The 25,205-nt window shown below is 44.3% G+C and overlaps 1 protein-coding gene across 1 annotated transcript; it reads left to right on the forward strand.

The window, feature by feature from the left end:
- The first annotated feature begins 458 nt into the window (after nucleotides 1-458).
- On the forward strand, nucleotides 459-25,162 carry LOC150062466 (PRAME family member 8-like). The gene is made up of 5 exons (XM_090334015.1): nucleotides 459-745; nucleotides 1,226-1,792; nucleotides 2,473-2,926; nucleotides 22,623-22,660; nucleotides 24,823-25,162. Exons 1-5 carry the CDS (start codon nucleotides 459-461, stop codon nucleotides 25,160-25,162), a joined length of 1,686 nt encoding a protein of 561 aa, XP_090190141.1.
- Nucleotides 25,163-25,205: the final 43 nt, after the last annotated feature.

Below are 25,205 nucleotides of genomic sequence, written 5' to 3' on the forward strand. Positions count from 1 at the left end.
CTAGCTACTCAGAAGGATGAGATCTGAGGGTCAGGGTGGAAGCTCCAGCAGGCAGAAGAGTCTGTGATAGTTTAATCTCCAAGTAAGCATGAGAAATGGAGCTGAGATTTAAGCAGTAAAGGGCTAGCTAGCCTTGAGGACTAAAGGTCCAGGGCAGAGTCCGGGACTTGTGTTCAGGTCCCAGGAGACATCCACACCCTTGCACTTGAGTACACGCACAGGAGCACACATCCAAGCTGGAGGAGCTTGGCTCTGTCTCTGTTGTGGAGAGGACTCTGACCCAGTGTCTGTGTGGGCATGAGGAGTAAGTGGAAAGGACATGAACTGACATCTCTCCCCTTGCTGGAGTAGTGATGTTGTCATTGAGTGAGTTGTGTCTGAGAAGGGGCTTCTCAACGTGAACTCATACACATTCGTCTTTACCTGCCATCCCTTGAACTTTCCTCTGCAGGGTCATCATGGGGACACGATCTCCATCCAAACTCTGGGTGCTGGCAATGAGGAGCCTGCTGAAGGACCAGGGCTTGGCCATCTCTGCTCTGCAGGTCCTTCCCTGGAATCTCTTCCCTAAACTGTTAATAGTGACCGTTGTCGGGGGACATATGGCAGTGCTGAAGGCCCTGGTGTCAGCCTGGCCCTTTCCCTATCTCCCCATGGGGTCCCGGTGGGACATAGAAAATATGAAGGCCCTGCGAGCCATCCTGGAGGGGCTTGATATGCTGCTGGAGCAGGACATGTGGCCCAGGTGAGGACCGGCAGGAGTCTGGCAAGCGAGGACCCTGAGTGCAGGATGGGAAACACGGGACTGGGGACTCAGGGAGAGTAGGTAAGACACCTAGGCAACTTGGGGGCCAGAGCTCTGGTGGAAGGGGGCTTCTGGTGTGGAGGGTTGCTGGGAATGCCTGGGAGGATTATTGGCATGAGCCACTAGTCCCAGCTCCTCAGTTTCTTATCTCAGATTGAGCAAGAGAGAAAGCCAGACAGGGGGGTATTATTCAAGTGGTAGTGCAACTAGCCTTGAGTGGAGAAGCCTCAGGGACAGCACAGTGGCCTTGCTTTCAGGCCCCATTACTAGGGAACAGAAAGAGATGGAGGGAGAAAGCTAAAAGGAAACAAACAGAGCAAGCTGGTGAAAGAGGAAATGTGGTGGGCTCCAGGTGGGCTAGATCAGATGAAAGCAAAGATTGGAGGTTGACCTATGTCTGTTTCGTGTCTACCCCAGTAGATGCAAACTGAGAGTGATACATCTGCGGGAAAGGTGCCCGAGTATCTTGGGGTTGGGGTACATAGAGTTGTCCCGAGCCTGCTCAGCACTGGCCCTGATTGACAAGCCAGCAGCGAATCACCATCCAGAGATGACAGAGGAGCCGCCCTTCCGGATCTTCCTCCATGTTGTCATTGATGATGGGCCCCTGGATTGTGGCCTAGCCCACTTGCTGCAGTGGGCCAAGGCGAGGACTGGCCGGGTTCAGCTGTGCTGTAAGAAGCTGCAGATTCTGTCACCGTTACACGCACCCTCCACCTCTAAACTACACGACATTCTGCCTTGGCTTCATCTGGACTCCATCCAGGAGCTGCTTGTGGAGGATTTTTGGCATCACAGAACTGAGGAGAATATTGTTCCTTATCTGGTCCAGATGAAGAACCTTCGCAGCCTTACCCTCTCCCAGAAGAGAAAACCTTGTGAGATCCTTGTCTATGAAGTGACCCCATTGCTGCACCTTGAACATCACCAAGTGTCTCAGATGGATGAAGACGTGATCCTTTATGAGAAGCTGCACGAGGCCCTCAGGTACACATGGGGGACAGAGCCTGCTTTGGCCTCACGAGTGTGCAGTCAACATGCTGGGGAGGTGATTCTGGGAAGACACAAGAATGGACACATTGTCCAGTGTAATCCTTAGCTCTACCCTGATGTGTCAATCACAGGAGAAAGCAGGGTGCATGCTGGGAGCATGCTGTGGGGATGAAGCTCCCTGTGGGAGCTTTGCAGGGTGAGTGGCTGTGAGATGCTCTGTAGGAAGGGATTCTGAGCTACCAGATGAAAAGGAAACTGGAAGGATAAGAGGGTCCTGAAGCAAGGGGAACAGGAAAGGATGATTTTGCTGAGGTTTTAGAGAGAATGAGCCCAAGGGCAGGAAGCCAGATGTGAGGAGAGGGGGCTGGAGGAGAGAAGGCAGCATGGGTCAGGCGTGGGGACACTGACAGGAAGCAGCCTGGGTGGTGGAGGGACACAGGGCTCAGCCAGCATCTCCTGTGATTGGTCTCCATTGCTGCATCAGCACAACCTGTGAGGACCGTCTACCCAAGTCTGCTCTGTTCAGCACCATTCACCCAGTCCCTCTGCTCTCTCATCAGGACCCTGAGGCCCTTGACAGCTCTGTCCTTGCATTCATTTCCATGTTGGGCAGGAGACTGGAAACAACTGTGCCAGAATCCCTGCATCCATCAGCTGAAACACCTGCACCTCAGGAATGTGTATGTGGTTCACTTCAGCCCTGGGCCTCTTCGAGCTCTGCTGGAGAAAGTGGCTGGAACCCTGGAGTCCCTGGCCATAGAGCACTGTGAGATCCATGATGCCCAGCTCTCTGCCATGCTACCCACCCTGAGCCAGTGCTCCCAGCTCAGCTTGTTCAGTTTCTTTGGCAATCCCATCTCCATGGCCGCCCTGCAGAACCTGCTGAGGCACACAGCCAGGCTGAGCCAGCTAAGTGAAGGGCTGTATCCTGCCCCTCTGGAGAGCTATGATCAACTAAGTTCTGGCCATCGTAAAATCAACAAGGGGAGATTGGCTCAGGTCTGTGAGAGTTTGCTGCCAATCCTGAGGGACATACAGCCAGCCCATGAGGTTCACATCAGCACCTACTCCTGTGATTTTTGTGAGATATACCATTTCCACAGCCTGGCACCCAGTGGCAACTGGGAAGTGAGGGAAAAAATTCCATTTTCACGGACTTATTGATATTTTGGCGTTTGCTGGATTTTGCCGTGTTTTTGATGTCCCTTTGAAATGAACATGACAGTAGTCCATCTTAGAGGGGACATCAGGGACCTGCCATGTGGTATTGGGGCTCCTCTGTCCTGTGTTCTCAACTTGGAATCTGGATGGAGTGGATTCAACATGGGAGGAACAAGAGGACATCCCTGTTTTCCTGAATGGCTCTGAGGAAAAGGCCACATGTTCATGGATCCACTCATTACGTTCATTTAACTTCCAGTCAATAAATCAGTCATGGTAAGCAGGGCTCCATGGCTTATGCCTGCTTCCCAGCTACTCACGATACTGAGATCTGAAGATTGGGCTTCAAAGCCAGCACCAGGCAGGACATGAGGCAAGACTCTGATTTCCAATCACTGACTCAGAAAAAGCCGCAAGTGGGGCTTCTGTGTCTCAAGTGGTAGAGAAAAAGAATCTGTGACTATTCCTAGGCCTTGAGTTCAAGTCCCAGGAATGGCAGAGGAAAAATCTAGAAAGAAATGGCTAGGGGGGTGGGGGGGAAAGGGTAATGGGTACCAAGACATGTGAAAGGGTATCAATGTATGTGAATTAATGCACCTTCTATCTGGAAAATATCATGTAACCCTTTTATTAATTACAATAACAAAAAATAAATGGCTATAGCTCAGCTATAAACCGAGGCTCTTAGGAGAGGGAGACCCAGTGCAGTTTAAGAATTAGAGTGCAGCATGGAGCAAAGAAGTCGATTGTGAGTTTAAACCCTCCTATGGGTAAGAGAAATCCAGTTTGTGTTTGGTTGCGCTTTAGTCTTTCCAGGGTTTCACAGGGGTAATAAGTTGAGTTTCAGAGCATGCTGAGCTTATGCCTATGACCGAGCTACTCCATTGATTTTCAACAGTGTCCAATGAGCACCACTGCTGCATTTGGTCACCCTTTGTCCCTCCATTTCTGAGCCTCCCCAAGCACCGAGCTTGAATGGAAGATGCAGCATCTCTTCAACCTCTTCCTCAGTGAGTGTACTAGCAGCTCAGAGAAACAGTGAGATAGCTTGGAATCTTGACCAGTCCTGGAATCCAATCTATTTTTGAAGCAGACAGCTGGATAAGCTTGCATCCAGATTACTCTTGGCAAAAAATGGCATCAGACTGCTATGTTAACTAACATAGCACAGTGTAGCTGAGCATGGTTCTTTAATACCTCTAGTTCTAAGTATTCAGGAGGCTGAGTTCTGAGGATTGCAGTCTAAAGTTGCACAGGCAGTTCAGGACCAGCACCCAGGCCCAGAGTTCAAGCCCCACAACTGACACCCCCCCATCCCAACATTTGTGTCTGTGTGTGTGTGTGTGTGTGTGTGTGTGTATGTGTGTGTAAAATCCATCTGGTGTCCTTCATACATGTAATATTAGGTATTCAGGAGGTAGAGAGAGATCTGAGGTTCAATGTTTAAGCCAGCCAGCCAAGGAATGAAATCCATGGGGCTTATTTCCAATTAAATTCTACAAAACTGGAAGTGGTGCTGTAGCTCAAAATTCTACAGCACGAGCTTTGAACTAAAAACCTCAAGTACAGTGTCAGGGCCCTGAGGTCAAGACCAAGAACAACCACAAAAAAATTGCCAATGTGGAATAGAAAGGGAATAATAAAATGGTAAAGCAAAGAAAGTGTGAAGCAATGCAACAATGAACCTCACAAAACTCTGTTGGCAATGAACTTTACAATTGATGTGGTGGGAGAGTAGTGGGCAGTGTGTGAAAGTGGGAGAAAGACTAGGGAGTGGGGTAACGATATTTGACAAAAGTATTCATTACCTATTTTACTGTAATCTCTCTGTACATCATCTTTATAAAAATATAAAATGAAATTATAAAAAAAATACTTGCGAATAAACCTAGACACCAGTGCTTTAACATCTGGGATTATGGTGCCCCAGGATACTGAGTTCTGGCCGGTTCAAAAACCGTAGTGATTGTGTGTGTGTGTGTGTGTGTGTGTGTGTGTGTGTGTGTGTGTGTGTGTGTGTGTCCTGGGGCTTGAACTCGGTCTAGATTCTGTCCCCATGCTTCTTTTGCTCAAGGATAGTGCTGTAGTAGTCAAGCACAGTGTCACTTCTGTCCTTTTCTGTGCATGTGCTCCTGTGGACTCATGCATCTTAGTCAAGCACTACTACTAAACCACATTCCTAGCCCCCCTTGAGACTCTTCTCTACAATTAGCCTTTTATCAGGACAGACAAAACCGCAGACTTGGAGCTGTGTCCATTGGCAGAGTACCAGCCAAGAGCAAAAAATCTCCACAGGCTTCCTCCCACATGTGCAAGGCTGGTTTAACATTTGCAAATCAATTAATGTAATACATCTTATCAATAGAGCTAAGAATCATGATAATTTCTCTGATGTTGGGAAGGCATTTGACAAAATACAACACCAATTCATGTTGAAGGCACTAGAAAAAATAGGAATATTAGGTACACTCCTTAAAATAATTAAAGCAGTATATGACAAACCTACACCCAGTGTTATACTAAAAGGAGAAATACTGGAACCATTTACCTTAAAATTAGGAACTAGACTGGGATGCCCTCTCTCTCCACTTCTCATCAATATAGTGCTGGAATCCTTAGCCAGATCAGTAAGGCAAGAGCACATCAAAGGGATCCACATAGGGAAAGAAGAAATTAAACTATCCCTATTCGCAGATGGCATGATCCTCTACTTGAGTGACCCAATAAGCTCCACTCTCAAACTTCTAGAATTAATAAACCACTTTAGCAAAGTGGCAGGATACAAAATCAACCTGCAAAAATCAGTAGCCTTTCTGTATGCCAACAATACATGAACAGAAGGAGAAATGGAGAAAATGATCCCATTTGCAATAGCCCCCAAAAGAATAAAATACGAATTAACTTAACCAAAGATGTGAAAAAATTATTTAATGAAAACTGTAAATGCCTACTAAAAAATTAAAGAGGATACCAAGAAATGGAAGACATCCCATGCTCATAGGTAAGGAAAACCAATATAGTGAAAATGGCCATACTGCCAAAATTGATATACAAATTCAGTGCAATCCCCATCAAAAACCCAAAGATATTCTTTACTGAAATATAAGGTGTAATTCAAAGGTTTATATGGAACAACAAAAGGCTAGAATAGCCAAAACAGTGCTAGGCAAAAAGAGCAATGCAGGTGGTTTTAGAATACCAGACTTCAAACTCTACTATAGAGGCATACTAACAAAAACAGCATGGTACTGGCACAAAAATAGGCCAGAAGATCAGTGGAACAGAATAGAAGACCCAGAAATAGCACCACATACTTATAGTCAACTTGTATTTGACAAAGGAGCCAAAAATACACAGTGGAACAAACACAGCCTATTCAATTATTGGTGCTGACAAAACTGTGCAGCCACATGCAGAAAACTAAAAATTGACCCTAGCCTTTTGCCATGCACAGGCATTAACTCAAAATGGATGAAAGACCTCAATGTCAGACCAGAAACCTTGAAACTGCTACATGATAGAGTTGGAGAGCCACTGGAGCTCCTAGGCACAGGCAAAAACTTCCTGAACAGAGTCCCTGGGTCACAACAGATTGGAGAGAGACTGGACAAATTGGACTACCTAAAAATAAAGTTTCTGCACAGATAAAAGCATAGCTGCAAAAATAGAAAGACAGCCCACCAACAGGGAAAAGATATTTACCAAGAACACAACAGACAAATGCTTAATATCCAGTATCTACAGGGAACTCAAGAAACTATTCACAAAATGGGCAAGGGAACTAAAGAGAGACATCCAAATAAGAGGTTAAAATGGCAAAAAAAATATGAGAAAATATTAATCATCCATGGTCATAAAGGAAATGCGAATAAAAACAACCCCAGGATCCCACCTTATCCCAATTAGAATGGCCAATATTCTGAACTCAGATAATGAGAGATGCTGGCGTGGCTGTGGAGAAAGAGGAACACTATTGCACTGCTGGTGGGATTGTAAGCAAGTTCAGGCCCTCTGGAAAGCAGTGTGGAGGTTTCTTAAAGAACTGAAAGTAGACCTTCCTTACAATCCTACCATACCACTCCTGGGCATCTACCCTGAACATCATAACCCAAGATATGATAAGGACACCTGCTCAGCTATGTTCATCTCTGCACTATTCACAATAGCCAAGCAATGGAAACAATGCAGATGCCCTACTACAGACGAGTAGATACAAAAAATGTAGTATGTATATATATATATATATACACACACACACAATGGAATTCTACATAGCCAACAGACAAGATAAAATAATGGCATTTACAGAGAAGTGGATGAAGCTAGAGCGAATCATGTTGAGTGAGACAAGTCAAGACCAAGGGAACAAAAGGCCCATGGTCTTTATATGTGGATAGTAGATCCAAACAGTACAAGAGCGATGAGTCAATATTGGGTACCCAAGGTTATGGACGTGGTCTTGGAGATATAAACACAACTACATAGACATAAAAATCTATGATGGGCTATATACTCTATAGATATTGTTTTATTACATAGATTAATATGTATCTATGACATACAAACTCTCAGCTTAACATTAATTATGTTCTAAAATCTAAGTGCCAGTGATTGTTTATAGAGAGTCCCTTCTTGAATACTTGTTTGTTAAACATGACATTTGATATATGATGTAAAATCAATGTTAATAAATTCTTTAAGAAAAAAAAGTTAATGTGTGATGGTTTCAATCTATGGTCTCAAGCTTCCTTAGCAGGCAAGCACTGCTCTCAGTTGCTCTTTGCACTCTTAAGTTAATATTTTGTTGGTTTAATTTTTTTTCTAAAGTAGCTTTGGGCGTCCATTTTCTTATCTGAGCCTCCATTTTGGGAACCATAATGTCTTTGTAGCTGAGTGTGTGTGTGTGTGTGTGTGTGTGTGTGTGTGTGTGTGTGTGTGTGTGTGTGTACAGGCTTCCCCACTTGAACCACAGGACTAGTTAAGGCCTTGGGGTGCTTTACTGGAGACAAGAGTCTCATAGGGAGAGAGAATGCACTGGAGACTCCCCCCACCCCACAGGCCTCAGGATTAGCGAGGACAACAGAGGGTGTGGGGTTGCTGAAGTGGGACTGACCCACCAGCAGGCTCTCATACTACAGAGAGGTCTATTGTGCTGAGGATGAGGCAGCAGGTCTGGGGAACAAGCCTATCTGGAATGCTCACAGGACAGTAGAGTTCTGGTTACTGCTGAGGCAGGAGGTCTTTGGAGCAGGCCTATCCAGTAAGACTCAGTTTTTGTGTTTCCATCTTGGTCTTGACTCATTCTATTCTCTCTCTCTATCTGTCTCTCTGTCTGTCTGTCTCTGTCTGTCTGTCTCTGTCTCTCTGTGTCTCTGTGTCTCTGTGTCTCTCTCTCTCTCTCTCTCTCTCTCTCTCTCTCTCTCTCTCTCTCTCTCTCTCTCTCTCTCTCTTTCTCTGTCTCTCTCTGTAGGTTGTGAGACTTGAACTCTACCAGATAAGACTCTCCCAGAGTCAGGTGCCAGCCTCCTGGGTAGCTAGGATTACCAGCCTGAGCCAGCGCACACAGCTTATTCTCTAAACAAGGAGTGACTGATTCTGGGCCTCATGTCTTTGAGACAGAAGTCAACATGCAGTCAATGGCTTTCTAATGAAGACTCTTAATTGGACCTCTCAGGATGGTGCCTGGGCTGGCTTTGAACCATGATGCTTATATGTCAGCCTTATGAATAGCTAGGATTACATGACTGGATACAGGCTTGCTTTGAACTATGATCCTTATGCTTGGTAGGCAGTTGCTCTACCACCAAGTGACACTTCTATAGCTACCACCAAGTGACACATATATAGCTGTCATTCTTCTCTTTCTCTGTCTCTGTCTCTCTGTCTCTGTCTCTCTGTGTCTCAGTCTCTCTCCTCCCCTTGTTTTCTTTTTTTTCATATATTTTTTATTGTAATTAATAGAAGGGTTACATGATATTGGCTAGATAGATGGTGCATTAATTCCCATACCCCCCCTTCTTGTCTTTCTTTCTCTCTTCCTTCAATTCCTTCTTCATTCCTTCTGGCATTCCTATCATCTTTCTTTCTTTCTTTTTTTCTATCTTTCTTTCTTTTTGTGCTGGTCTTAGGGCTTGAACTCAGAATCTGTCCTTGAGCTTTTGTGCTCAGGGCTAGCACACTACCAGGTGAGCAACATCTCTACTTCTGGCTTGAGTCTCACAGACTTTAATGGCCAGACTGGCTTCAATTTGTAATCCTCAGATCTCAGCTTTCTGAGAAGCTAGGATTGTGGAAGAGAGTCAAGACAAACCACTGGTATGGATTTCTTCTTTTTTTAATTGTTTTTTGATTTAATAATCTGCCATTTTTAATGACCTGCTGACTCTGATTCATTTTGGACAATTTCTAACCTAAGTCTTAACAGCTACTGATAAGTTATCATTTGCATTAGGTTGTTAACTAATTTTTCTTGAAAAAAAAGAAGGAAAAAAGGTTGAAATGTTTTGGCTGGGGATGGAGCGCAGGCAAGGTGGGGTGATGTATTCATTCCACTCCTAGTTTACATTTCAAAGGAAAATTACTGACACAACTTTATCATAGGTTCTTTGGCTACAGCCCAGAGAGCAGCACTGAGCCCCTTCCTCACAAGCTCTTACCCTGGACCTGAGGATGGGAGGAAAATCCGGGCCCTGCCTTGACCTCAGCTCAAAAGGAAGACCTAGGCCCCTCCAAGTTCTGAAAAGACTCTGGAGGAGACAGTTGAGCCACACAAGCCCCTGGCTTTTGTCTCCTTTCAAACCTAGGTGCAAGGCATGATGGGAGTGGGGCAGTGGTGCAGGAGCCCCTGCTAACTCTCCACACACCAGGAATAGGTGATGATGTTTCTAGACTCATCTGTGGTGAGAAGTCTGTGGGGAGAACACAACTAGGCCTAGCAGGAGAAAGTCTCATCCCAGAAAACCAAGCAGACACACAGATGAAAGTCTTAGGGACTTTCTTGTCTGGCAGGGCTTCTTTCCCAGATAATCAGATCTCAGCCTGCTGAGTAGACAGGGTTACAATCCTGAGCATGCTCAGATTGCATCCCCAGAGCATTTCTAGGTTCATATTTCATGGTTTTAGATTGTTACTTCTATAAAGATGATTGTAAAAAAAAATAGAAATAAACAGCATCTCAAAGAAAGCCAGCTCATGTATTCTATGTGATTGCGTTCTTAGAGTTTAGATTCACACGTCTCCAGTGACTGATGGTGGTAAAGGACCTGCGTTGCCTGTTGGATGGGGCTTGTGTTCCAGAACCTCCCAGCATGCAGTGGTGCCACTCTCATCATTCCCTCCCCTGTCTCTTGTCAGGCACACGTTACCCTTGCTTTCTGTTGTATGTGGGTTTTGTTCCCACTCCATGGCGGTTCATCTAGGTGAGCAGTGGAGAGCACAGTCTTGGCAGTCTGGAGTAGAGGGAATTGCAGCGTGAGACACACATGCTGTGGCTGGCAGGCACACACTAGTAGGAGAGGGGACACGCCCCAAGTGGCGCACATTGATACTTCTGGCTCTGCAGGAGGCTGAGATAGATCCAAGGATCACCATTCAAAACCAGCCCGGGCAGGAAGGTCTGTGAGGCTTTTTTTTTTTTTTTTGAGTCATGGGGCTCGAACTCTGGCCTGGGCACTGTCCCTGAGCTCCTCAGCTCAGGTCTACTGCCCTCCACCTGGGCCTGGGTGCTGCCCCTGAGCTCTTCAGCTCTAGGTTACCGCCTTGCCCTGCAGCCACAGCCCCACTTCCTGTTTTGGAGTGATTAATTGGAGATGAGTCTCTCAGCTTTACATTGCCCAAGATGGCTTTGAACCTTGATCCTTAAATCTCAGCCTCCTTAGTAGCTAGGATTACAGGTGTGAGCCACCACGCCCGGCTTGTGACTCTCTTTATTTTCAACTAACTACCAGAAAACTTGAAAGCAGAACTGTGGCTTAAATGGTAGAGTGTTAGCCTTGGGCACAAAAGCTCGAGGACAATGCACAGGCCCTGTGTTTAAGACTCAGGGCCAATGAAAAAAAACAATAAATGTCCATCAGAAACTAGAGTTGTCATCTGATCTTGGAGAAATCTGGAAAAAAAGCACATCCCAATAGCGTTTTTGTTTTTTATCTGTGGACTTGACCTCAGGGCTTGGGTGTGGTCCCTGAGCCTGTCTGTGCTCAGGGCTAGCACTACTAATGGAGCCACAGTGCTACTTGGGGCTTGTTTGTTTATGTGCTATTGAGGAATGGAACCCAGAGCTTCATGCATGCTAGGCAACCACTGTATCACTAAGCCACATTCCCAGCCCTTGTTCCTGAGCTTTTTCTCTGCTCAAGGCTAGTACTCTACCAATTGGAGCCACAGCACCACTTCAGGTTTTCTGGTGAAAACCTGAAGCCATCTCAGCCTGGCTTTGAACTTCGATTCTCAAATCTAAGCCTAGTATTACAGGCATGAGTCACTGACGCCTGGCCAATGGCAGTATTTTTTACATTCGCAGAAAATTAGGGCCAAGAATGTGGCCTAGTGGTAGAGTGCTTTCCTAGTATGCATGAAGCCCTGGGGTCAATTCCCCAGAACCATAATACACAGAAAAAGCTGGAAGTGGCACTGTGGCTCACCGCTAGCTTTGAACAAAACGTGTCCAAGGACAGACAATGCCTAGGCCCTGAGTTTCAGCCCCAGGACTGGCAAAAAAAAAAGGAGATAAAATTAGTGCCAGATTATCTGGCAAATATCATGTAACCCTTTTACTAATTACAATAAAAAAAAATTAGTGCCAGATGCCCTGGCTCAGGCCTGTAATCCTAGCTACCCAGGAGGCTAGCTTTGAACTGCAGTGAAGCTAGGATTACAGGTGAGAGCCACCAGCACCTGGCCCTTACCTGCTTTTAACTGCCACAAGGACCTGCAAGTAGAGCTGTGGCTTAGGTGGCAGAGCTCTAGCATTGAAAAAACTGTCTAGGCCCTCAGTTCAAGCCCCAAGAGTAGCACCAAAATGAATGACTTTTTTTTTTTTTCATTTGGTGGGAATATTGGGGCTTGAACTTGGCCTTACACTCACCTGACTTTTCATTTAAGATTGGAACAATATCACTTGAGCCATTCCTCTGCTTCTGGATTTTGGGTTGTTAAACTATGTTAAGGCCTTTTTTGCTCAGACTGACTTTGAACTGCACTTCTCAGATCTCAGCCTCCTGAATAGCTAGGGTTACAAGCTGGGCTTACCGCAATGTCTTTGTGAGTATCACAGGTCACAGAGTTCCAACTCTATCAAAATCTGTTCTTAGCTATTTTGTTGCCCAAACCCAGGAGAGTAGCAGTCCCCCTTCCCCACCAGTCCTGAAAACCACAGTAAGAACAAACCCACCTCCAACACTGTCAGGGGCTACTGCATTTGTGAAACTCAGTTTTTAACCTCTAGGCCCAAAGTTCAGGAGTCCTAGGTTAGGTCAGGGCACTCACTGCCAGAAGCCATGGGAAGACAGAACCTGCAATCCTAGCTATTCAAAAGACTGAGATCTGAGGATTGCGGTTCAAAGCCAGCCCAGGCTTGAAAGTCCCTGAGACTCTTATCTTTAATTATCCACCAGAAAAGTGGGAATCTTCCAGTGATGTCTCCATATCTTTCTAGGTTTTCCCTTCCTGTGTGTCTCCACCAGCCTTGACAAGCCTGAATGCATGGCAAGAAGGGAAGGGAAGGGAAGGGGAGGGGAGGGGAGGGGAGGGGAGGGGAAGGAGCTGTCAAGATGATGGACCAAGCCAGTGACAAAGGGACAGCAAATGACCTCAGACTTGAATAAGCCTGATCTTTTAGGGGGTTGGTTTGGGGACTGTTCGGCTCTGTTGGGGGGATGTAGGGCCTCGAGCTTGCTCAGCCCAGGATCCTCCCCATTGGTGCCACTCAGCCATGAACACACTCTTTTTTTTAAAAATAATTTTTTATTGTGATTAATAGAAGGGATACATTATATTCACCAGATAGAAGGTGCATAACTTCACAAACATTGATACCCTTTCTCATGACATGGCCCCCATTTCCCTTCCACCCTCCCCCCATTATGAACACACTGTTTATCTTACAGCATGCTTGGCATGGATCAGACCCGAATGGTCAGGTCCAAGCTGGGTTGTGTATAAAAGGCCCTCATTGGGGTCCTTCCACTCTACTATCCATTTATACAGCCTGCTCTCTCCTCAGGTCTCGAGGATCCCCTTGGAAGCCCTGGCGATAACTCAGTGCAACAATTAGACTGGAAGTGTCTGTATAGGAGCCCGATCCAAGACAGGAGAATTGTGAGTTCTAAGGCAGCCCATGCTTCATAGCAAGACACTGTTTCAGAAAACAAAAATGTGAACATGACAGAGAGACTGTGGAAGCCCTGGGAAAGGAGGTGAAGACTCCGAGATGGGTTCTCATGGATGCTACATACATGGGAGAAGTGAGCTTGTGGGGGACATTAAGGGAAGAAAATTTTAAAACAGACCCTCCGGATACACCATTGTTGGGAGAACTGGGTGGGAGGCAAGGGGAAACAGTAGGAAAAGGTCAGGGACCAAGAGCTGAACTGGGAAAATGCCTACATAGTAAAAGGGAGCCCCTGAGTCTCATAGCCAAAGCACTACATGAAGATAATCCAGACAACACCAATGCCCTCATAAAACTTCAAGAGATAGGGTTTATGTGCCCTCTGCTGGATGCTCTGCACCCCGCATGGAAATTCAGGGCACTAACATTTTGTGTGGTAATTTACATAGAGTGCTGTTTTTCTTTGTTGTGTTTGTTTTGCTTTGGTGCTTATTTTGGGTGGGGCTTGAACTCAAGACCTGAGACCTGTCCCTTAGCTTTTGTTGTTGTTTTTCTCAAGACTTAGCATTCTACCCCTTGAGTCACATCCTCAGGCTTGTTTGGTCATTAACTGGAGATCAGGGTCTCCCGAGCCCTGTGCAAGTGGCTCGAGCCTGTAATCTTAGCTAGTTAAGATGCTGAGATCTGAGGACTGCAGATTGAAGCCAATAGGCATGAAAGACCTTGACATATTTATCTCCAATTGGGAGTGGAGCTGTGGCTCCTTCAGGAAAAAAAAAAAAAAGCTCAGGATAGCACCCAGGTGTTGAGTTCAAGCCCCCAAACAGACAGAATAAGAGTCTTAGCTACTCAGGAAGCTGAGATCTGAGGATCAAGGTTCAAAGCCAGCCCGGGCACTAAAGACTTTGAGACTCTTTTCTCCAGTTAACTGACAGAAAATCGGAAGTAGTGCTGTGGCTCAAGGAATAGGGCAGTAGCCTTGAGCTGAAGAGCTCAGGGACAGTGCCCAGGCCCAGAGTCTAAGCCCCACACCCAAAAAATAAAGAAATAAAAATAAAATCTTAAGGATTTTTCTGCCTGAGCTGGTTTTGAACTATGATCCTTAGATCTCAACCTCCTAAAGTAGGATTGCAAGTGTGAACTATGAGTGCTGGCCTTAACTTCTTAGAACAAATGGTGAAAGTGCTGTTTAAAAAACTGTTTTTTATTGTAATTAATAGAAGGGTTACATTATATCACCAGTTAGAAGGTATATTTCTTTACAATCATTGCTACCCCTTCTCATGTTTTTGTCTCCATTTCCCTCCCCACCTTTTTATTTTAATATATATATATCGTGGGTCTCGAACTCTGGTCCTGGGGGCTGTCACTGAGTTCTTCAGCTTAAAACTATCACTCTTTCCCTACAGCCATAGCACCACTTCCCGTTTTCTGGTGGTTAATTGGAGATAAGAGTCTCATGGACTTTAGTGCCCAGGCTGGCTTTGAACTGCCATCCTCAGATCTCAGCATCCTCAGTAGCTAGGATTACAGGCTTGAGGCATTGCCCCTGGCTCTGAAACTGCTCTGAATATAAGGGAACAGTTTAAACTCAGGCCCCCCAGCCACACCACAACCTCCTGATCCACTCAGTGATAGTCCACTCCAAGGATCCCCTCCAGAAACAAAGAACTGGGCCTGTGACTTGCTATGGTCTAATGTTGCATTATTTTCCCAGCTTCTGTTCCCAGTCCCCCCATTTCACCTTAGGCCCTGTAGCTCTGGAGCCAGCTGGAGCCAGCTTAGAAGGCTGAAGATGTGCTGAAGAAGCACTGTCTTCCCTTGGATGCAAGGTAATCAATCTCACCATTCCTCCATTTTTTTTTGGCCAGTCCTGGAGCTTGAACTCAGGGCTTGAGCACTGTCCCTGGACACATTTTGCTCAAGGCTAGTACTCTGCCACTTGAGCCACAGCACCACTTCCAGCTTTTTCTGTATATGGTTCTGGGTAATCGAACCCAGGGTTTTATGCATGTTAGGTGAGCATGCTACGACTAGGTTAGCTCTCACATCTGGCAACATGCCTCTTGATTTGGTGTACTGGAACCAGATGCTGGCCTTAATATATGGGATTCTTGGATTCTGTTTCTGGGAATCCTAAAGTTCAGTTTCAGAATGACAGAAACAGTGGAGGGAGGGAGGGAAAGAGGGAGAAAGAGGTAGAGGGAGACGGGGAGGGAGGAGGAAGGAAGGAAGGAAGGAAGGAAGGAAGGAATAGAAGGTAGTCATCAGGCTGAGAAGGCCGCACAGCTCCTTAGTCTCAGCACTGTGGAGGTTGGGACAGGAGGTTCACTGGACTCCAGGAATTCAGGCCTTCCTAAATAATAAAGTGGACCACAGCTCAAAATTCAAAACAATAGCCACTGGAAGCTGTAATCCTAGCTACTTGGAAGGCTGAGATCAGAGGTTCAAAGCCAGTCCAGTCAGGAAAATCCATGAGGCCTTTATTTCCAATTAACTCCCCAGAAGGCAGATGCAGAGCTGTGGGTCAAATGGTAGAGCAACAACCTTAAAAAATGCTAAAGGATACTGTTCCAGCCCTGCGTGTGAGCGCCAGAACTGGGGCCATGCATGCACAGGCACCCACATTGGTGTGTGCACATGCACGCACACGTGCACACATCCATCCACACACACACACTGCTCTTCTTAAAACTAGAAGAACAGATTGACTGAGATGGAGAATAGAGCATCAGGAACGGAAGATAAAACACAAGAGCTAGAACAGAGAATCATTAGCCTGGAAAGATTAGTCAGAATCCACCAGAGAGAACTCCAGGACCTGGCAGATGCAGCCAAGAAATCTAATCTTCGTATAATACAGATTGATGAGGGGGCTGAATTCCAGGACAAAGGAATGCAACCCTTATTCACCAAAATCATAGCAGAGAACTTCCCCAACCTCAAAAGGGAAAATACTCACATTATAGAAGGTTTTAGGACTCTAAACAGGCAAGATCCTAGAAGGAACTCATCTAGACATATCATAGTAAAGACTAGACCCGAATACCAAGGAATTGATCTTAAATGCTGCAAAAACAAAAAAAGAGCTATACTACATAGGGAAAAAAATAGAATTACAGCAAATCTCTCCACGCAAACCCTAAATGCAAGAAAAGCTTGGAAAAACATCATTCATGTCCTGAAGACTAACAACTGCCAACGTAGACTGATATATCGAGCAAAACTAGCATTTACATTTGAGGGAGAAACAAGAATATTTCACTCCAAAGAGAAGCTTTATGAACACATGCACCCTAAACCAGCATTACAAAAAATATTAATTAACTGAGAACATCAAGAACCACCATCAAGAAGCAAATATCTAAAATTCACTAAACACAAAAGGGAGGAAAAAAAGAGAGAAAGAAGCTTAGAAGTAAAAATAAATAATGACAATGGACACTGACCACTTCTCCATAATTTCCCTAAATATGAACGGGCTGAACAATCCAATCAAAAGACACAGAGCAGCAGACTGGATTAAGAAACACCACCCATCCATTTGTTACCTCCAAGAGACCCACCTCACTGCCAAAGACAGAAACAAATTCCAAGTGAAAGGATGGAAACGAATTTTCCACTCCAATGCACCATGCAAAAAAGCAGGAGTAGCAATCTTAATCTTCCACAAAATTAACTTCTCAATAAAATCAGTACATAAAGATAGAGATGGCGGGGGGGGGGGGGAGGGTAGTAGGTACCAAGACATGTGAAAGGGTATCAATGTATGTGAATTAATGCATTTTCTATCTGGCAAATATCATGTAACCCTTTTATTAATTACAATAAAAAATATAAAAAAAGATAGAGATGGCCACTACATATTAGTAAAGGGTACAATCCACACCCACAATATTACAGTTATAAACATTTACTCCCCCAGCACGGGAGCAAGGAAATTCGCCAAATAAACTCTCTTAGAATTACAGAATAAGATAGACTCAATCACAATCATAGTGGGAGATTTTAATACACTACTCTCACCAAATGACAGGTCAACTCAACAAAAGTTAAGCAAAGACACGGTCGACTTAAACGACACCATAGCCCAGCTGGGCTTAACAGATATACACAGAATCTTCCATCCAATGGTGAAACGTTATACAGTTTTCTCAGCAGCACAAGGAACACACTCCAAAATAGATCATATAATAGTTCATACAGAAAACTTAAGCAGATACAAGAGGACTGATATAATCCCATGCATTCTATCAGACCATAGTGGAGTTAGACTAATTCTGAACAATGCAGTAAAAGTCAAAAAACATTCAATCACTTGGAAGCTAAACAACACACTTCTGACAATCAAGAGACATCACAAGGAACTTATGGAACACAGCAAAGGCAGTTCTAAGTGGCAAATTTATCGCACTAGGAGTGCATATTAAAAAGACAGAAGAAGAGCTTAAAAATAACCTAAAAGAAAAACTGAGGGGGGGAGAGAAATGGGTACCAAGACATGTGAAAGGGTATCAATGTATGTGAATTAATGCACCTTCTATCTGGCAAATATCATGTAACCCTTTTACTAATTACAATAAAAAAAAGATAAAAAAAAGAAAAAGAAAAACTGAAACACCTAGAGGAGCAAGAAAAAGTTAATTCTAAAACAACTAGAAGGACAGAAATAACAAAAATAAAATCAGAAATATCAGAGATTGAAATAAGATCTACTATACCCAAAATTGATAAATCAAAAAGTTGGCTCTTTGAAAGAGTCAAGAAAATAGACAGACCCTGACAAGATTAATAAAAAAAAAAAAGGAGAGGGGAGACTCAAATAAACAAGATTAGAGACCCCACGGGAACAATCACAACTGATGTCCAAGAAATTCAGTCCATAATAAATAAGTACTACCAGAAATAAGAAAATCTAGTAGAAATGGATGATTTCTTAAATAAATATAGGCTACCCATACTGAACAATGAAAAGGTAAACAAATTAAACAAACCAATCTCTTACAATGAAATTGTGGAAGCAATCAGGGAAATGCCAACCAAAAAGAGCCCAGGTCCAGATGGTTTCACTGCAGAATTCTACAAGACGTTTAAAGATGAAATAACACCTATACTCTTGAAACTCTTCTGAGAAATAGAAACAGAAAGAGCAACACCAAACTCATTTTATGAAGCTAATATTACTCTCATCTCCACACCAGGGAAAGACACAACAAAGAAAGAAAACTTCAGACCTATCTCTCTTATGCACACAGACGCAAAACTCCTCAATAAAATATTAGCCAATAGAATCCAGAAACAAATTTAAAAAATCATACACTACGATCAAGTAGGCTTCATTCCACAGATGCAAGGCTGGTTTAATATTTGCAAATCAATCAATGTAGTACATCACATCAATAGAGCTAAGGATAAGAATCATATGATAATTTCTCTGGATGCAGAGAAGGTATTTGACAAAATACAACATCCATTCATGTTGAAAGCACTAGAAAAAATAGGAATAAGAGGTACAGTCCTCAAAACAGTTAAAGCCATATATGAAAAACCTACAGCCAGTATTATACTAAATGGTGAAAGACTGAAACCATTTACCTTATAATCAGGAACTAGACAGGGATGCCCCTATCTCCACTTCTCTTCAATATAGTGCTGGAATCCTTAGCCAGAGCAATAAGGCAAGAAAAGGACATCAAAGGGATCCACATAGGGAAAGAAGAAATTAAACTATCCCTATTCGCAGATGACATGATTCTCTACCTGAGTGACCCAATATGCTCTACTCCCAAATTCCTAGAATTAATAAACCATTTTAGCAAAGTGGCAGGATACAAAATCAATCTTCAGAAGTCAGTAGCCTTCTTGTACACCAACAACACACAAACAGAAGGCCAAATCAAGAAAATGATCCCATTCGCAATAGCCCCCAAAACAATGAAATACTTAGGAATAAACTTAACCAAAGATGTAAAGGAATTATTCAATGAAAACTATAAAAGCCTACAAAAGAAATTAAAGAGGACACTAAGAAATGAAAAGACATCTATGCTCATGGCTAGGGAGAACCAACATAGTGAAAATGGCTATACTGCCAAAATTGATATACAAATTCAATGCAATCCCTATCAAAATACCAAAGACATTCTTTACTGAAATAGAAGATATAATCCAGAGATTCATATGGAACAAGAAAAGACCTAGAAGAGTCAAAACAATTCTAGGCAAAAAGAGCAATGCTGGTGGTATTACAATACTACACTTCAAACTCTACTATGGAGCCATAATAACAAAAACAACACGGTATTGGCACAAAAACAGACCAGAAGATCAGTGGAACAGAATAGAAGACCCAGAAATAGAACCACATACCTATAGGCAACTTGTATTTGACAAAGGAGCCAAACACAGTCTATTCCATTATTGGTGCTGGCAAAACTGGGCAGCCACATGCAGAAAACTAAAAATTGACCCTAGCCTTTCACCATTCACAAGCATTAACTCAAAGACCTCAATATCAGACCGGACACCGTGAAATTGCTACATGATAAAGTAGGAGAGACAATGAAACTCATAGACACTGGCAAAAGATTCCTGAACAGAATCGCAGGGTCATAACAGATTGGAGAGAGACTCGATAAATGGGACTACTTAAAAATAAAAAGTTTCTGTACAGATAAAAACATAGTCGCAAAAGTAGAGAGACAGCCAACCAACTGGGAAAAGATATTCACCAACAATACATCTGATAAATGCTTAATATCCAGTATCTACAGGGAACTCAAGAAACTAATCCCCCAAAACCCCAATAAACCACTCACTAAATGGGCAAGGGAACTAAAGAGAGATTTATCAGAAGAAGAGATTAAAATGGCAGAAAAGCATATGAGAAAATGTTCATCATCTATGGTCATAAAGGAAATGCAAATAAAAACAACCCTAAGATACCACCTTACCCCAACAAGAATGGCCAAGATTTTGAACTCAGACAATGACAGTTGCTGTTGGGCTTGTGGAGAAAAAGGAACCCTACTACACTGCTGGTGGGAATGCAGACTAGTTCAGCCACTCTGGAAAGCAGTGTGGAGGTTTCTTAAAGAACTGAAAATTGACCTTTCCTACGATCCCGCCATACCACTTCTGGGCATCTACCCTGAACATCATAACCCAAGATATGATAAGGACACCTGCTCAGCTATGTTTATCTCTGCACTATTCATAATAGCCAGGCGATGGAAACAATCCAGATGCCCTACTGCAGATGAATGGATACAGAAAATGTGATATATATACACAATGGAATTCTACATAGCCAACAGACAAGATAAAATAATGGCATTTGCAGGGAAGTGGATGAATCTAGAGTGAATCATGTTGAGTGAGACAAATCAAGACCTAAGGAACAAAAGGCACATGGTATCCTTAATATGTGGCTATTAAATCCAAAGAGTACAAGAGCAAGGACTCAATATCTGCATACCCAATACTATGGACATGGTAATGGAAATATGAACATAACTGTATAGACAGAAAAACCTATGACTCTATAGACATAATGTTTTATTTCATAAATTAACATGTTTCTATGACATACAAACCCTTAGCCTAATTTGGATTAAGTTCTAAAAACTAAGTCCTAGTGATTGTATGTAGAGATTCCCTTCTTGAACACTTGTTTCTTAAACTTGTCATTTGAAATATGATGTAAAAATCAACGTTAATAAATTCTTTAAAAAAAACTAGAAGAATAAGAAACATGAAGAGACGGATGATTTCAAAGTGATTTGTTGTCTGAGGAGAGAGAGGCCTGACAGATGAACAAGAGAAGATTCTTGTAGGTGACTTTGCTAAAAATTAAAGGGTCACAAACTCCTTATTCTCCAGCCTTGTGCTCTTATTCTATTTTTTAAAATGAGAGTATTAACAGTTGTAAGGATGTATATTTGTAGTTTTGTGGATGTTCAAACAAAAGTGTGGTCCCAGTATGTAAATATCACCGCTGTGGGGTGGGGCATTGCTGGCCAGGCCTCCTGTGGCTTCTTTGCCGCATCCCCAAGGCTGTAAGGAAGAACACAGCAATTCTTCCCTGTGAAACCCAAAGGTCTGCTTACTTACTTTGTGCAATCCATTTCAAATAGAATTAAAATGTTATACTGGGCTCAGTTGACGTGCTTTTCATCCCAGCTACCGAGGAGGCAGAGATCTGGACATTCCTTCCTGGTTGGGTATCAATGTGGCAAAAAGCACCATATGCTACCTCAAAACATGGGCAGAAACATGAACAAAGCATGGGCTGCAGTTAAGAGGGCCTGATTGCAAAACCGCAGCACTATCAGAGAGGGGCAGAGCAAAACAGACAGAGATGCTTGCAGCAGTTGTTTGTCAGGACCTTACAAAGTTAAACCTTGATGATTAAATGGTTTGGTGCTGGGGCTTGAACCCAAGGCTTTGCTCAAGCCTGGGGCTCTAACCAACCTTATATTTCTGGCTGTTTGCTGGTTCATTAAAGAGTCTCGCAGACTTCCTTCCAGAGGTGGCTTCCAACCATGATCCTCATATCTCAGCTTCCTGAACAGCCAGGATTACCAATGTGAACATAGGTGCCTGGCTTAGTATTAATTTATTAATACTGAAAGAGAAACAGATGCACCCCCAAAGAACCTGTATGTTGAATTCTGGTTCGCCTTTTCCTTCGCCTCACAGAATTCTCAAAAGAGATGAGTGGATAAACAGTCACACCCATTTCTGGAGTGTGGAGAGTTAGTGTGGTTTAAATACTCCTCATTGCCGCCCTACCCCTGCCCAATCATACCTTTTTCTAAGGGAGACAAAAGGCCTGGGATCATGGGGGCTGGGTTTTCCTCTCTAGAGGCTTTTCTGCAAAGGGCCTGAATCTTCCTTGGGAGCTGGGGTTTAGGATAAGCATGAGTGTGTGTGTGTGGGGGGGGGAGTGGTACCTTCTTGGGATTGAGTTGAAGAATCTATAGTCTCAGATTGTAGTTATAAGCCAGTCTCCAAGCAATTCTTCCCTTGACCTCCCAATTAGCTGAGTCTATAGTCAGGATCTGAAGAAGAGAAGAGTGGGATGCTCAGTTCAAGTCCCAGTATTGCCCCCCCCCAAACACAGTCAGATTATCTTTGTCTGTGAATATGGTGGCCCTTCTACCTAGAAGGCAGAACACCTACCATACCCTGGCAAGATAAGAGCAAGCCTTTCTGCCTCACACACTTGGAACTTGAAGGTCCCAGAAGAGTGAGTAAAGCACTCACAGAAGAAAGAAAGTTTTAACGGGGTGTTAAAACTTTCAGTCTCCCTCACCCTTCCCCTTTCCTCAGGACTCCCTGGAGAAGGCAGAGAAACCAATCAGGATGAAGTGGGTGGAGTCTCAGGGGCCTTGAGCAGAGGCTGCTTTCTGATTGGGTACTAGTAGTTGGCCAAGGGAGGGGCAAGTAAACTAGGGGAATAAAGCTTCAGAGGAGCCAGGGGAGAAGAGAATCCTGGTAAGTGGAGTCACTTCCTGAGCCTGCTGCCTTCAGAGAGCCCCACTGACCTGGGCCACATCTGGTAAGTCCCCAGCCTCCCTAGGGAAAAGGCAAGAGTCCTCTCAGCCAGTCACAGCGGTGACAGCAGGTCCAGGATGCCATAGAGGATATTGTGATTTGGGCTGCTTCTTCTTTGTGCCTGTCCTGGGCCTTGAACTCAAGGCCTGTGTGCTGTTCCTGAGATGCTTTGGCTCAAGGCTGATGCTCTACCATTTGAGCCACAGCTCCACTTGTGGGTTTTTTGGTGGTTGATTAGAGATGAGGGTCACAGGTTTTTACCATCCAGGGTGACTTCAGGCCATGATCCTCAGATCTCAGGGTGAGTTACAGATGTGAGCCACTGACACCCAGCAGGAATTGGTGGTCTATTGATGAACATATTTGAGACATTAGCTTTGATTCTAAATGCACCCTCACCGTCAGCCAAAATACTTTGATTTGTTCTGGTCACTGTCACTTTAAACTTATAAAACAAAATACTGTTTTTTAAATACATTTATTTGAATTGAAGTGGGTTTTTGCTGTTGTTGTTTAGTATGGGGGGGGGGGGTCGTGTGTTTAGTTCCAGTACTGGGGCTTTAACTCAGCCTGCTGTTGTCCTCAAGATTTTTTTGCTCAACAACAATACTCCACCACTTGAATCATAGATCCATTGCAGGTTTTTGGTGGTTTACTGAGAAACATCCTTGAGCCAAAAGTGTCCAAAGATAGTGCCTAGGCCCTGAGTTCAAGCCCCAGGACTGGCAAAAAAAAATCTCAAACTTTCTTGCCAGAGATGGCTTTGACCTGTGATGCTCACTTCCTAACCTCTTGAGTAGGAAGGATTATAAGTATGGGACACTGGGGCTTGGTTCAAAATTATTTTCAATATATACATATTTTAAATTTTATTGTATTTTGTACCAGTACTGGGGCTTGCAATCAGAGTTTTGGCACTGTTCCTTAAATATTCTTTATATTTGTAGGCTAGGTGGGGCTTTGACTCTATCCCTTAGGGTGTGTACACTATCCCTAACTATTTACTCAAGGCTAGTTTTCCACCATTTTGAGGCACAGCTCCACTTCTTGTTTTCTGGAGGTTAAGTGGAGATAAGAGTTTCAAGGAATTTTCCCAATGGGCAGTCTATCCTCAAATCCCAGTCCCAAGCCCCTTAGGGGGAGGGTGGAGAGGAACAAACAAGTAAATAAATCTTTTCTTTTTTTGGTCAGTCAAGTGACTTGTACTCTGTACTTGGGCATTGTCTCTGAGCTCTGTCACTCAAGGCTACCACCCTATCCTTTAGTCACTGTGCCATTTCCCTTTTTCTGGTGGTTAATTGGAGGTAAGAGTCTTGCACATGGTGGGAATTTGGCCTAATGGTAGGGTGCTTGCCTCGCAGGTACGGAGACCCGGGTTCGATTCCTCAGTACTACCTACATAGAAAAGCCAGAAGTGCTGCTGTGGCTCAAGTGATAGATAGAGCTCTAGCCTCCAGGAAAGCCCAAGGACAATACTCACGGACTTCTTAGTGCCTAGGCTGGGTTTGAACTGAGATCCTCAGATCTCAGCCTTGTGAGTAGCTAGGATTACAGGAGTGAGCCACCCTGCCCAGCCTAAGTGGAACTGTAACTCAAGTTATCCTTGAGCACTAAGATACAAGGGCAGTGGTCAGGACCTGAATTGAAGGCACAGGACACACACACACACACACACACACACACACACACACATTATTGGGGTGACTTTCAGGCTCCTCATTATCCGTGATCAGTGGGTTCTGAGATCAGAGTCCTGGCTGGAATTGGGTGTTACCATGATGAGCTGTGTGTGCCTGTGTTGGGGTCTTCCTGCTGCCTGGTGTCCAGTGCTGTGCCTGGGTGGGCATCAGGGCTGAGTGGAAAGGGCACCAACTGACGTCTCACCCCAGAGCAGCAGTGGTGACAGTGATGTGACATGAGGTCTTTTCAATAAGGGCCTTGTCAGCTTAGGTCTGACTTGCTCTTTCCCCTGCAGGTTCATCCCACTGACGACCATGAGCTTTCCCACACTACGGCAGCTGGGAGTGGAGAGGCTGCTGGAGGACCCGGCCCTGGCCATGTCTGCTCTGGAGGTCCTGCCCTGCAACCTCTTTGTCCCATTTCTGGAAGAGGTGGTTGTCAAGAGCCTTTTGGAGGTGCAGAAAGGCACGGACGGGTGGAAAGGCATGAAGGAGGTGCTGAGGGCCACGGTGCAGGCCTGGCCCTTTCCCTGCCTCCCCCTGGGGGACCTGCTGTGCAGAACAGACCGAGATATCATGGCAGTCATCCTGGAGACACTTGACATGCTGCTGGAGCAGGAAGTGTGGCCCAGGTAAGGGAAATCCAGGTTGCCAGCAAGGGAGGATCCTGGGGTCCAGG

The sequence above is a fragment of the Megascapheus bottae genome, chromosome 6 (assembly GCF_031878675.1).
Source record: "Megascapheus bottae isolate mThoBot1 chromosome 6, mThoBot2.hap1, whole genome shotgun sequence".
Classification (NCBI taxonomy): domain Eukaryota; kingdom Metazoa; phylum Chordata; class Mammalia; order Rodentia; family Geomyidae; genus Megascapheus; species Megascapheus bottae.